Here is a 14545-nt window from a genome sequence, read left to right on the forward strand (position 1 = left end):
TGGCTCAAGGAATAAGGCTTAAGTATTCAAGAGATCCCCAAGACTGAAATAAGAAATGTTTGGTGACACTGATGAGCCCTCGGTTGGTAGAAAGCTTTGCACCTAACTCTTTGCCATTTTTCAAGATCCCCTTACAGTTAAGAATTCTAAATTAAAGCACTTGCTGCTGAAATATAGTAGTACTCCTTAAGGTTGTGTTTGAAACTGTAACACCCTTCAGGATGCAGGTATCCCTAGTGTCATCTCATACACACCATTTAGGTAACTTATTTAGGAAATGCTTGCACTAGAGAGATTGTGGCAAATGAGTAGCTCCATTTATCTAAAATTATTTAGACTTGCAGAAATTATACCTCAGCAACTGCTTGTGTGAGTTCAACAGGCAAACATTTTGTTGTGTGAAGTATTAAGTGGATACTGCCCCTAAAGAACATTCTACGAGTTTTAAAGTGAGCCCATGGCAAGATTCCAGTTGCTGCTGGTCATAAAACAGCAAAATGTGTTTTGTCATTCAGCAATACAACACTTGTTTCTCATTCCAATTCTTGAGATGCAGTGTAAGCTTTACTCTGGGTTGGCTACAATTTATTTCTCCATCACATCAATTTATGATTTAGCTTTCAGCTTGGTAAATACCCAGCTACCAGCTGAATAACATCTGCATCTTAGAGGGGAGAAGAGGGGAAAAAGAAGAAAAAAAATAAGGCAAGCAAACTTCCAAGCCTTTAAAACAGGTGTTTAGTTACATCATTGATTTTAAAAGAGCTACTAAGATATTGAAAACTTTACAGATTGCCACTGTATTTAAGCACAATTCACTTATAAAACACAAAAGCTATCAGAAAAGAAGATTAGAGAGCTTTCATTTCTATTTCTGGGCATTTAAGGCATCAACTAAATTTTTAAGTCATTCCTATGTCTAGATTGCTAAATTCAACTTGATGGAAAGCATTTAAAATTCAGTCATTGACCCTGAACATTTATTTAGGTACAGACATCCAAGCCTTTGGAAGATTAGTAACTTTGCGAGGGAGATGAAAAAGGAATGACATTGTGAGTGTGCTCAACCTTCACCCACTACAGAATTTAAAGCTTATTTTTCATGATGGACCTTTAACATGGAGTTCTTAAGAATAAACACAAAATCTGGAGTTCCTGCTTTTACCTTCAGTATTTTTTAGTATGTAAAAAAAATGTCTGGTTATAAACAGGAGCTATAACAGGCCCCAGCTCTCCTCTCCCTAAAAATAGGGTCACTAGGGAGGGAGGTTTGGAGGAGAAAAAGAAGAGATATTAAGTGAATCAAATTTTATATTTCTTGCCTTATTGACCTACAGGTTTGTTCTTAACTGAGGAAAAATTAATCTCTTTTAAACACACTTAATTATAATGAAATACCCTTACCAGTATCTGTTACCACATCAGCACATCTGGCAGCAATGAAGACAAATTAACAATAAGTCAAAAAATCTGTCAATATGATCAACTAAAGCACGCAAAATCCACTCTGTATGCTTAGACCACCAGTGACTAAGGATGGATTAACTTCCTGTCTCTAATACTGGTGCCTAAATTAAAGGGAAATTGCATTGTAATCTGGGTACCAGGTTTCTGGCTGCAGATAACTAAAAGCCCTTAGTTCAGCTACACCAGGCAATAAAATCTTTGCTCTTGCTTTAGCCCTGATGCCTGTGATGGCCTATTCCAACAGCTGCTTTTAATTTAATTTAAAAGAAGCTATTTGGCCACCATGTAAGTTTGCACCTTCAAAGCAGGCAGATTTTAAAAGCCAATGTCCTGTAGAATTAATCATTTTGAAGTCACTCTGTTTTAGTGCAGTGATGACAACAGGATTCACAGCTTTTTAAAACAATAGGCATCTGTACATGGAAACACAAAATAAAGACCGTTTTCACTTAGTTTTAACTACTGTTTTATAGTAAGCAATCCTCTTCCTCTGACTTTTTACAGTTTAAGATACTGGGTTCATTACTACAAATATAGCAAGAGTCTACAATTGCTCAACTTGACTGAGCAGTTAAATAAAGCACAGATCGCATCTCTAACCAGAGAAGGGCAGCCAAGTAAGGAACAGAAGCATGAATTAAAGCAAAGAAAACATAATCTTGGTCTTGAATTACCTCCTCATGTTGAGCAAGGAGTGGCTGCAGAAGCAAAAAAGAGGGAGAAAGGGTATGGGAAAGCAAAGACTCAGGCACGCACTGTGTATGTGGCAAACACTTGACACTGATCCACTCAGAGAAGAGCTAGGTTACCAGGCAGATACCCAGTGCCTTTTTTTCCTTCTTTGACTAAATAGCTTGATATGAATTTGTGCATCTACTGTGTACATCCCTCCACCAGATGCAGGCACACTAACAAAGGCACAGGCAAAGTGCTGGTACTACAGCCTCATGGTTATGAAAACTGAGAGTGTGTGTGTGCACATCTGACAGGGGGAATTCACAAACTGGAGGATTTACAGCCTTGCTTTGGTTCAAATAGCTGCAACCCACCTTCCCAGTAGCCATGGCAGGACCACACTCATTCTTTGAAGATGAACATATTTTACACAGTGAATTTAAAGGTACAAGTTTAAGTCAAATAAAGGCGCAAACATGCATCAGAAAGCACCTACATTTGCAACACTGTCTACAAACGTAACTCATACTTTTCATTCCTCATACAATAATGTGGGTCAGAGACCACATGGCAGCATATTTTATTAATGTGCAAATAAGATGCATGATACCTGCAAACAGCATGGAGTTTCCATTTGTAAAAAGGTACAAGTAACAGTACGAAATTAAAATGCTTACTACTCATTTCAAGAAAATGAAGTCTGACATAGAAATACATACACTGTATTATTTACACCATTAATTTACAAAACATATTATTTGCATTAAAAAAGGCTATAAAATAATTACAAATATAGTTTTTATAAGGATTTTTTTCCCTGTATAATCAATGTAGAGCATCTTGGAAATTATGCTTTACTGGAAAAAAAAAATTCTTCTGATTTCAGAGCATCATGTTGTTCCTTTCTTCCTTTCTTCTCCTTATTCCCTTTTTAAATAAAGTTCTATATTGAGGTAGTAGTATGTCAAATTATTTCTTTGGTTCCAGAAATCATTAAGTCCAAAGGAGCTATGCATCCGAATCACAAGATTGGAAAGCAGAAGTCCTAAAGTTTTCAAATGACTGTTTGCAAATATAAAAGCTATTTTCTCCTCTAGTAACTGTCCTTTCCTTTCCCTCTTCATCTGCCTCTGCATCGAAGTCCAGTGAGACATGATGATTATTATGGGAGATTTTTGGTTGGCAATTTGCTGGCTGTCTACAGCTTGAAAGAGAGTCCAGCTGAGGCCTCCATAAAGTCTTTCCAAATGTTCCTGAAAGACAGTAAAAGAGTGAGCACAGAAATACTGATGGTAAAAGCTTTGTGTCTCACCCTAGTGTACGTAAGTGACACTGAAATGCAAGCCAAGGATTGACAAAGTTCACCAAAGTGAGATTTACTTAAATGTTGCTTTACCATTTAAAAGAAAACATCCATGCGATTGCAAGCATAAGAAAAGATTCTGCCACCAGAGGTATTAAAAACATTTCCCAGTAGTTGTATAGCCACACAAAACTTCATTTCTTTTGTTTTCATGACTACTTCCACACTCATTTTTCTTTGGCGAGGCTGGTGAGGAGGAGGTGGGAACACAGACCAAACTGCAAACATATCACAAGACACTTTCTAATGCAAAAGCTACTCCCTGTTTTGTTCTTCAATAAATGAATGGCATGTGCAATCTACCATGCAGTTCAGAAAATTTAAAACAGGAATTTAAAAAAAACATAACCCCACAACCTCTATCAGGTTATACAACACTGTCCCACAGTGCAATCTGAATGCTAATGCAATCTTTTTCTGGCCAACATCTCCCATTAATAATAAAGAAGGGAGATGTATAAACATACAGACAGCCACATGCTCCATTCACCACTATCATCAGTTGTGGGCAAAGAGAACAGTAGCAACCCAAAGAGAATTACACATTTCAGTTCAACTGTTATTAATAATTATCTGCATTTACGAGTCAGAAAACAATGAGTGTGTGTCACTCTTCACCACTGGAAAGCTGTTATTATCAACACCTCTACAAGGAAGGCTGTCTTTTTTCACTGAACAAAGATATAAGCATCGTAAGTCAGTGTTTGTAAGAACTTGTTTTCAGAGGACAACGTGCCACAAGGTTGACTTTGAAGAACTCAAGTTTTTATTAATAATTTAATACTATATTTTTAAATAAATTTTGAAACCAAAATGCAACACTTCTTTGTTTAGTTATTAAAAGCAAGGGTTTCAAGCAAAACTGTGACCTTAGAAGTTACTAAAAAAGGAATTGGACAAAATCCCTATTTTCATCAATGATTTGTAGAGCAGTTTTGACCTAATGCAATATGAAAAGATGTTCCTTACAGCACCAAAGCTACAAATGAACAGTCTTAAAAACAAAAATCCAAGCCAAGAACTTTCTGGCTAGTGATGCTAATGTCAGTTGTCTTCTTCATGTGATTGCACAGGCAAAAGGGGGCTTGCACTTGACGACTTTGTTGAAGAAGCAAATTCTCAACTAAAGACAAGAAATCTATCACAACTTCTTCCACAGCCACCACCTCCAAGATCTAGCCATAGGCTCTTTGAGGGAAGAGTGCTAATGATTATGAAGCATCTAAGGCAATGATAATACAGCGTTAAGTGGGGTAGTATGCTCAGAGAACTGATGAAAGAAGTAATTCTGCATAGATTTTTACAGCAGGACTATGTGCCCTTGAGGTGACATTAATTCCTGGATATACGCATATACAGTTGGACTGCTCTCTGCAGGAGACATGCTAAAAGCCCTTTCTGCACAGTCCCACCGCAGTAACAGTGGCAGGCAGCCAGGAGGCCGGCTGTGTGCAGTCCCAGGGTCTCTGCCAGATGTCCTGGCATCTGCAACATTTTACAGTTCAAACATCTGGCTTTTGAAGGGGGAAAACTTCAGAGCTTGTGCCTTCCTCCCCACCCCGAGAACAAAGAGCCCAGTGATGCACATTCCTCCAAGTCCCCTTCAGAGCCAGCAGACCAAGATCTCAATCAGTCAATGTTGACACACCAGCCAGAAGACAATCCATGGTACCAGGGCTGTTCTTGGCGCTAAGATATCACAAGGATGAAAACAGCATGGGGTTTTATATGCATTTTAAACCAAGCAACCAAACCAACATCCAAAATTTAATGAGTTTCAAGGATAAGGCAATGCTTTTCTCCTCCCCTCACCTCTCCCTACAGTCTGGATTTAAACTGTAAACCCTAAATTAAACTCAGAGAATTCTTTTGTCATGCACATCATAAGAAAATGAATAAAGAGGGATAGAGAGGGCATTTTTACATAACGGCTTATTTTGAAGGGTAAATAATTCTGGCTGCGTTATACAATATATATGCATACAGGTTCAAGTCTCCACACCTGAGCTCTCCTTACATATCTTCTGCCAGGCAAAACTTCTGGTATACCTGAAGTTTGTTAAAATATATTTAAGTTATGTATGCTAACATTTACAGAAATCTGCCAGCTATATTAAGACAGAAGATAAGAATTGCATCACTGATGAGATTTTTACATAAGTGTGATCTATTAAGATCTAGTAATCTAATATCTTCATCACACAGTTTTACTATAGTCACTTTTCTGCTCCTCAGCTTCAAACATTTGGGAAAGAAAAAGCTGAGAAATCAGTTTTGCTTAGTGTTGTAGGTAGGAAATAAGACAGTAAAGAAAATAACAGCTTGAATTAAAAAAACAATAGCTAGAACATACCCATGAAAGTGCTGTTACTCATAAAAGATGAGGGTTCCAAACTTCTGTTTAAATCAAATGTGTCTGAGTTGGGACTTTTGCTTTTGAGTCCAGTTCCTTCATTTTGAGTAGAAATAGAGTTCATCAATCTGCTACTTGTAGCCTGTGTCCCAATAATGCCAACACACTGGTCAAAGGGATCTTCCTGTGGAGGTGCATATTGATAGCATTCCTTTTTCTTTAAATATCCAGACTCATAAGGGCCCAAGCCTGCTGTTCTCTGGTCAGAGCTGCAACCTAAAGGAAGTGAAAAATTGATTTTATATAGATACATCATAACAAAAATTGAGTTAGGCCTAAAACTGCCCCCCACCAACTTACTTGTACTGTGTGCTTCAAATGCGTCAGAATTGTAAGCATTGCCTTTTAAATACAAAGTCCCCGAAGTCCCCAGATAGTGGCATAGGAATGGATCTGCAACACCCTCCAAGTCTGTTTCACTGCTGTTATCTAGATGGCAAATGCCTTAAAAATAAAATTGATGTGTCACACACGGTCTTTTTTGAATCTTCAGCTTAAGAGTTTCCTGATTAAGTTTTAAGAACCCCACATGTTCAACTACATTTCATAGTGTAGCCTAGAGTTTGCTTACGTCTAACCTAACCTGCGGATGAGAATTCTAATTCCAGCAACTGTTCAATTAATTAGCTTGACAGAGAATGTGTCACTTCATTGTACAATCCCTGAACAACAAAGCCAAACCAATCACAGGGATCAGAACCAGGGACTTCCTTCTTCTAAAGTGCAGGAGACAATATTCATTCAAAGCAGAGTGTCAATGTCAAAGTCCTGGCTGGAAGAATCTGAGGGAGTCACTGGCTGCTAAACAGCTATAAAGATTTTCAGTTCAATGGCTCCTGAAAGCTCTGGACACAGTCTCTGGTTCTTGATCCACAAAGAGGCTGCTCCTCTCACTACCCTACATTTGAAAAACTATCTCACCATCACTCTGTTCCCACCTTCCCAGCTCCTGATTGTATCTCAACCCCAAGCCGTTTCCCAGAAAGGTGCCTTTTCCTCCCTAGTGCAGGTATGTACAGCATTCTTTGGGGCCACACGTATAAATGTCAAGTACTGCAGCTTATAACTTGCAGTCACCTTAAATGCTTTATTGACTCTGACTGCAATGATTCTTTTAACCACAAGTTTAAACAGCTATACTTAAGTTCTGCTGGTATTACCACACATGCCTACATTCCACTAAAAGCACCCTTTTCAAGTTCTAAGAGAGGAAGGCATGCTGTAGTAATTTCTTTTGGACACTCCTGTTTTGCTCATGTCCTCATCAGCTTAAACTTACCCTAAGACTAGAGAAAAACTTCCTGATTTAATGAACACTATAATGTCATTTGGATGAACAGAACCAAGTTCCAGTTATTATCATTTAGAAAAAATCCCAAGCAACAAATTTCACATCCTCTATTAAATTCTGTAAACATGCTTCTTTACTTTAGAAAGACAACAGCCAAACCGCAGCTCCTCAAGCCACATGAAAAATCTGCTTAGCATTTTCTACCTACCGTTACTGTCCCTCTGCTGCAGGAAATACCCTCCTACAGAAGATGAGAGGAACTGATGGTGACTACCATTTTCAGACGAGCCATATCCATCCTGCCTTTCAGCCAGTGTTCCCTGGGATGACAGGTAACTTGGAATGTCAGCAGGCAAATTTGTTTCATCTGTGGGGAAGCAAAACACATACAAAAGCCATCAGCATACTTCAGTTTGTAGAAACATTTTTAAACTTGTCAGCAAAACACCGAAAGTAACAAATAATTCTCTTTTCTGCCTCTGAATCAAAGCATACAAATGTTTCTACAACAGAACTGCAAAACAACCACAAACATTTTTTTTTCCTTTCCAAGGTAAACCTTCAGTTTACACACCTGTATTTGTGATGCTGCAATCTTCATTTCTTCTTCTGGTGTGGTAGATGATGACCACCCACACCAAGGAAGTGCCGACCACACAGCAAACCACAGCTATGATCACAATGCCAACTGTAGCCCATCCATCATCATCAAGTGATGGGGCAATGTTTTGAGGAGAATCACAGGTGGGAGTAGGAATTACATTAAGACGGATGTTGCCTCGTTCAGTTCCAAGTGTATTCGACATTTCACAAGTGTATTTCCCAGCATCTTCGACATCTGTATCCACAATGATTAGTAACTGATTGCCTGCAGCAAAGAAGTGTCTTTCTGTTACCACAAGAGGGCTGTCATCCTTAGTCCAGTTCAGTCGAGGTGGAGGGCTTCCACCAGCAATGCACTGCAAGACTGCAGTTTCACCTTTTGTTACAGTTCGATCCAGCAAAGGCCGCAAAAATGATGGTGTTTCTGAGAAGAAAGCACAAGCCTTATATTCTAAATGACCTTGCAAGAGTAAGAAGTGTCTCTTTCCTTTACAGCTCAAGAGGAAAAGCTAAATTAAATGCATCAGTAAGGCCTAAGAAGGCTTACTCTTATTCTAAGAAACTCAAGAATTTGTACTTAAAGCCTACAACTTACTTGTCAATTGATCCGATTTACATGCTTGATTACCTTACAAGGTAAAAATGCCAAATCATACATGCTTAAGATTGCAGAGAACTACAATAAAAATGGTTAACAAAATCTCAAGAAATCAAAAGTTAAACAAATCTACTGTCTCTAAATGAAAACAGAAGCCCCTTCTTCCCTCCATCCCATGTATACCAGATGTGTACACACTGAGAAATGAAATTAACTTCTATTATTTTGAATCATAATATTGATTGTGCTATTAAGGTTTGCCAATATCTTACCCAGTACTGTTAATGTTGCGTTAGCTGAAATGCTTCCAGCAGTGTTTTGAGCTGTACAGCTGTAAACACCAGTGTCCTCAATCTTTACGTCAACAATAAAGAATACATCATCTTCAGGCATGACATGCATGCGCCTCTTGCGCGCTGCAGGGAAATCTGTTCCACCATCTTTCTGCCAAGCAATCTGTGGGACAGGATGCCCAACTGCAGCACATTCCAAACGTGCCATTGCCCCAGCTCGAATGGTTAAGTCCATAGGGATCTTTGTAAATGAAGGTAGCACTAAAGAAAAGTGGGTGATACCAAAATAAATACAAGAAACATACTTTTCCTTTTTTGTACAGCATTTTCTTGAACATCTTTCATGGGCCTAGAAACACTAGAGAAACATACAACCTAAATTGATCAGTTGCCAGCAGAAAGGGAGGGAACTGTGAAGTATGTGAGACCACCTGGATCAAAATATCGTTTTTGGTAACAGCCTCCTACATGACCTTTCCAAAGCATCTTGAAACAGAGCGTACGCTTATCTCCTGTGAGAAAAAGTTAACATTTTTCCATCTTGTAATATTGATTTTGCCAGATTTACTCTGAATTTGGTACGTTGTTTTTTCCTATACTATGCTTCAGAACACTGGGACCAGAAGTAAACTGAATGGTGACCTTGGAAATGGATGAATTTTTAAGAAATAATCTCATATTATGGATCTAAAAGATGCAGATTATGAGAATGGAAAATCTATGATTACCTATCTTGGTGAAAATCATTCTAAGTCCACAAGCAAAACATAACATACTTACTGTTTACTGTTAGTTTGGCTTTGACAGAGTAGGATGAACCAAAATGATTTGAAATAACACACTGGTATTTCCCTTCATTGCTGAACTCAACATTGCGGAGTCGAAGGATGGTGGTGTACTCCATCACTTCTCCACCCTGGGCCCGAAGGTGTGCGTAATTCTCCATTTCAGCATCTTGCAGTAATTCATTGTCTTTCTTCCATGCAAAAGTCATTGGAGAATCACTGCTGCTGGCTGCTGAACACACAAAACTCAAATTGGAGCCTTTAATTGCTGACTGTGTTTCTGGCTGGACAGTGATCTGTGGTTTAGGAAAATCATCTGCACAGAGGAAAAGAAAAAAAAAATATATGTGATGCCTGAGGACTCTTTCAAGAGAGTAAGTAAGCCTTCTTTTATAGGTTTAAGAGAAGAGTCAGGTAAGTATTTATTAAATGGATCCACAATGCTTTTGTTTTAAATATTGTTAGCCTTAGGGCATTTAAAGATGCTGTATTCATGAGTTTATTGTGCCATCATGAATTATAAGCCATCTCTTATTGAAGAGAAAGCACATTTAAAAGCAGACTATGCGCATAGTTCCTTCAATAGCAGCACTAAAGATGGAAGAACTACCCCCTGACATCCATAGGAACTATACTGGAATCAATCATGAAGCCTACCTCTCATCTTTACACCACCTCAGGCGGCTGTGAGTTTTTCTTTACTGAAAGCATAGTTCTTGTGCTATCAGAAACTGCAACTTACAGTTGAGAGTTTTACTCAAACTCACAAAAAAAAAATCATGTACAGAAGTCAGTGATCTACATCTGTCTGGGCCAAAGGGGATGGAAGGTCCCTTAAGCAGGGCAGAACACAAGAATTGCAAGAATTCCTGGAGGTCCCTTTACTATAGGAAAGTTACCTTCCAAGTGCCATTTGTGCCAAACATCTGTGAGTTTACAGAATTAGCTGCCTTCTGAATTATTTATTCAATTGTGCTTACACTGCATGTGCAAAAAAAGTGGGCAAGTAAATTCTTGGTTTCACAAAAGCAAAAGCTTTAGTATATTCCCAACTTTCAAGATGTGTCCAATCTCCAGACAAACTTCATAGGAACTGCAGGGAAAGCCCTGTGCCCCAAAAATTCCTCCCTGGAGACCCTGCTGTTTTTCCTAACCCCTTTGTCTTATTTATTACATCTCAAATGATTGGGAACAACTATGAGGTCAAAGTGTCATTTCCTTGAAGAACCACTAGTATGTTACAAAAGAAAATGAGATGTGCAGATAGCTTAAAACTATGAGGTCAAAGTGTTATTTCCTTGAAGAACCACTAGTATGTTACAAAAGAAAATGATATGTGCAGATAGCTTAACCTTGAACTGTCTGCAAAATTCCTGCAGGTATGAAGCTCCAGTGCTCCAGTGACAGGGCAACATGGATATGGGACTCTAAGCATGGGCTTTAAGAACCTCCCAGGCCATTTGCTTTTCATGCTTCATACCCATGTCTAACCATTTGCAAATTGAGTTCATACACTCACTGACTTTGCACAGGAATAACTACGTAAAACACTAAGTACTTAAATTAGCCTTTTGAAAGGATGGGAGAACATACTTCAATCTTAATTATCTGACAGGAAGGGGTGATAAAAAGGTCACTCAAATAAGCATACAGTACAGAATACAGAGCACACTAGGATAAGACTAGCATTATGTTTTGTCAGAACAGAATAATATGAGAGCATATTTGAATGAATGAATCATAAAGACATCCACATATATACACAACTTTTAATTTCACACAGGAGTCAACACACCCTACTTAAAAATTCTATAAAAGCAAAAGTAAAAGCAGCCATTGTAAATTTGTAAGGCAAGGTGTATACATCTGAACGTCTAGTGATAACGAACTTTAAAGATATAACTGAAACACTCAATGATTGTATTAGGAGATTTTAGTTATTTCTGCATGGCAACTGTGTTAAGTATCAAGCACAACAACTGAATTGGTACATTTCTTTTTGCTAATACTCTTTAAAATTAATTACTTAAAAATAGCATTCAGCAGCCAAAAGAAAGATCACAATTCCCCGATTTAACAAATGGAAGATATATGTTGAAATACCCAGTTTATTTTTTTGAAAGAATGCATTTAGCATAAATCAGGACACCTACTTCATATTTACCCCTCTAGCCACTGAGTAATCTGTAATTCTCTGCGTTATATCAACCTCTCCTTTTCAGCAGTAGCTAGAATCTGCTCATTATTTAATTTATTTAATATTTGACCGCTAACAGGAAGGGAAAAAACAACATTTTGGTACACTATTTTATATTCTGGACCTGCTTTCCCACTGAAAAAAGGGTATGAGTAGCAACAGTAAAAATTAACCTGTTATATTTGCTATGAGAAGAAGTTATTGAGAAGACACCTTTTTGTCTCCAAAGAATATAAAGTTTGAATTTTCTTTAGTAAGAAAAATAAAATATATTTTAAAACAAAAGTAGATGAAATGCAGTTAGCTTTAAAATTTGCTGATATTTTCAAAGTTCCCACTTTACATATCAGAGAATTAAACACACATCCTTACTCTGGTTAGCTTCACTTTGCTTTAATTGAGAACAGAAGATAACAGGTGCTCATGAATGCTGCTGAACACATATAGAAAAATTTCATTTTTAAGGCAGATGCTATCACCTCAAATTCTCAGGTCCTAAGACAAAAATATTTTACTAGCATTTACTATCTGGCAAACTGAAATAAAAACCAAAAAAACAGTATCATAACTGTGGTAATCAGGTATTTTTTTAAACACAGTTTATATAAAGGAAGTAATTTACATACTCCAAATAATTATTAAAGCAGACAACAAGCACTCAAAAAAGTCAGAGCTGAGCCATACTGGTTTTTTTACCTTCAAATTTTATCAGCTCCGGAATAACTTCAAAACTAATGGAGTATGAAAAATATTTACAAATAACCAAACCCAAAATCTACACCTTAATTTTGCCAAAATACGTCTCATTTAAAAATGATAGTTATTGAAACAGTATCTTTTAAATCTAGAGGCACATATATTTGCCCTCAGAAACTACTGAGCTTTCACTCACATGCTATAATATGTTCTGTGTTAGCTAGCTGTACTTGAAATAAAAGTCAGACTACCATCATCACCCCCTGTCTTATACAAAGCCACAAGCTTTGACCATCTACATCACAGTTTTGGAACAGAAGAAAATGTTAGTAACATCAATTTTGTTATAAAAATTGCAACTTATCAAGGAACCAGAAAAAATCCCAAGCACACAGTAAAATTTGTTTTATGGAGTGAGAAATAGATGCTACACTCACCACAGACAAACCCATCCAGGCTGACAGCAAAAATACTTCTCCCTTTTAGCAGCTGAGGATGGGCACAACTGGCATTTACAAAGCTCTGGAAGTTGTTCTCTGACATCCACTGTGGTAGCCATTTTAACTGGCAGTCACACAAGAGACTTGATGTGTTGAAGTGCCTAAGAAAAAGCAATTAAAATCAAAGCCTGTTTGTAATATAGATCTGTATGAGCACACTTTTGTAACAAAACTAAGGTTTTAGATTAAACACACATATTGCAAGAGAAAGATGGCAATATTGTTCAGCTTAAATCCCCTCCCTTGCCAGCTGGTGATGCTGAACATGATGTGCCTGAGGACAGGGATGGCCCTCCTTGCTGCCAGGGCACTGCTGACTCAAATTCACTTCGCCATCAACCAGGACACCAGGTCCCTTTCCATGGCTCTGCTTCCCCGCATCTCATTCCCCAGGCTGTCCACACACCCTGGGCTGCCCCACCCCAGGTGCAGAATCCAGCACTTTCTCTTGTTGAACTTCATACAGCTGCTGACTGTTCAGCCCCCTCATTTGTTGAGGTCTCTCCGCAGGGCCTCCTTGCCTTCAAGGGAGTCAACAGTTCCTCCCAGTTTTGCACTATCTGTGAACTTGCTCAGTGTCCCTTTCACTCTTGCATCCAAGTCCCTTTTGAAGAGCAGAGGGATGAGGACGGAACCCTGTTGAACCCCACTAGTGACAGGTTGTCAATTTGAAGTCACCCCTTTCAGTATAACCCTCTGCACCCAACCCATGAGCCAGAGTTTTTCTGCATTGATCAAAAGAAAAAAAGGGTGATAGGACAAAAATCCATCCTCACTAAAAATACATTTTTCGCAGTGACCACTTCCAGACTTCTCTGAAGATCTGTCTGTCTGCTACCACAGAAGGACCCAATTACAAGCACTGACAACTAGGTCTTTATGAAAGAATTACAGCACTGCATTTCACTGGTCCAGCAAGCTTTAGCTCAGTGACAGTACTGCTGATCTTAGAGCACATTACATCAAAGTCTCCCTTATCTAAAACATGTTAGAGATCACCTAATTTAAAATAAGGACTTTAGAGGCAACAAATGTAGCAGAAAATGAATGCTTCCTATTCTACTCTCTTTCACTTAAATACACCCATCATATAACAAAACAAAAAAAACGAAAACACTGACATAAGCTTTTTATGTTACTTCAGAGAGATTACAGCAGGGGTTTATCACTGCATCAGGCAATTTCCTACTAGGCTTTTTTTAATATATTTATCAGGATATATATACTTAATAGAGATGATGTCTTCTGATAGAAACTTACAATTCTTTGAGTTTCTTCATTTGTGAAAATGCATTTCCTTGAACTGACATAATTGCATTGTTACTTAGATCTCTAGGAAGAAAAAAGAAAAATAAGATTAGAAGAAAATAATAATTTATTAAACTGAATGGATTTTAGACTCAAGCAACAATTTGCAATTTTAGTGATACACAAAGGACTCTCAAGCTCAAAAGTGAAAGAGATACAAATAAGGAGTTTCATAGCATGCTTAATATGTAAGAATTTCTGCATTAATTCCAAAATTCCCACTCAGCGTAATTCCAAAACTGAAAAATCTTCTGAAGATCGCAGTAGAATCCATGGTAAGTGTATCTCATCCCAAGTCAAAAGTTAAGCTTGTTAGTCCTACTTTAAATTCAGTTAGTATCAAAAGTAATTTTTTT

The 14545-nt window shown here is 37.9% G+C and overlaps 1 protein-coding gene across 2 annotated transcripts in view; it reads right to left on the reverse strand.

Moving 5' to 3' along the window:
• Positions 1-2705: 2705 nt before the first annotated feature.
• Positions 2706-14545, reverse strand: part of LRIG3 (leucine rich repeats and immunoglobulin like domains 3) — a 45388-nt gene continuing 33548 nt past the window's right edge. For both annotated transcript variants that reach the window (XM_014871194.2, XM_088165598.1), the window contains exons 11-19: positions 14142-14213; positions 12819-12982; positions 9484-9804; positions 8683-8964; positions 7784-8236; positions 7418-7576; positions 6219-6362; positions 5859-6134; positions 2706-3395 (exon numbers count right to left, since the gene is read on the reverse strand). In XM_014871194.2, the coding sequence (XP_014726680.1) occupies positions 3151-3395; positions 5859-6134; positions 6219-6362; positions 7418-7576; positions 7784-8236; positions 8683-8964; positions 9484-9804; positions 12819-12982; positions 14142-14213 (2116 nt within the window). In that variant the 3' untranslated portion in view covers positions 2706-3150. The remainder of the gene's footprint in view (positions 3396-5858; positions 6135-6218; positions 6363-7417; positions 7577-7783; positions 8237-8682; positions 8965-9483; positions 9805-12818; positions 12983-14141; positions 14214-14545) is intronic.

The sequence above is a fragment of the Sturnus vulgaris genome, chromosome 5 (genome assembly GCF_052056855.1).
Source record: "Sturnus vulgaris isolate bStuVul1 chromosome 5, bStuVul1.hap1, whole genome shotgun sequence".
Taxonomy (NCBI): domain Eukaryota; kingdom Metazoa; phylum Chordata; class Aves; order Passeriformes; family Sturnidae; genus Sturnus; species Sturnus vulgaris.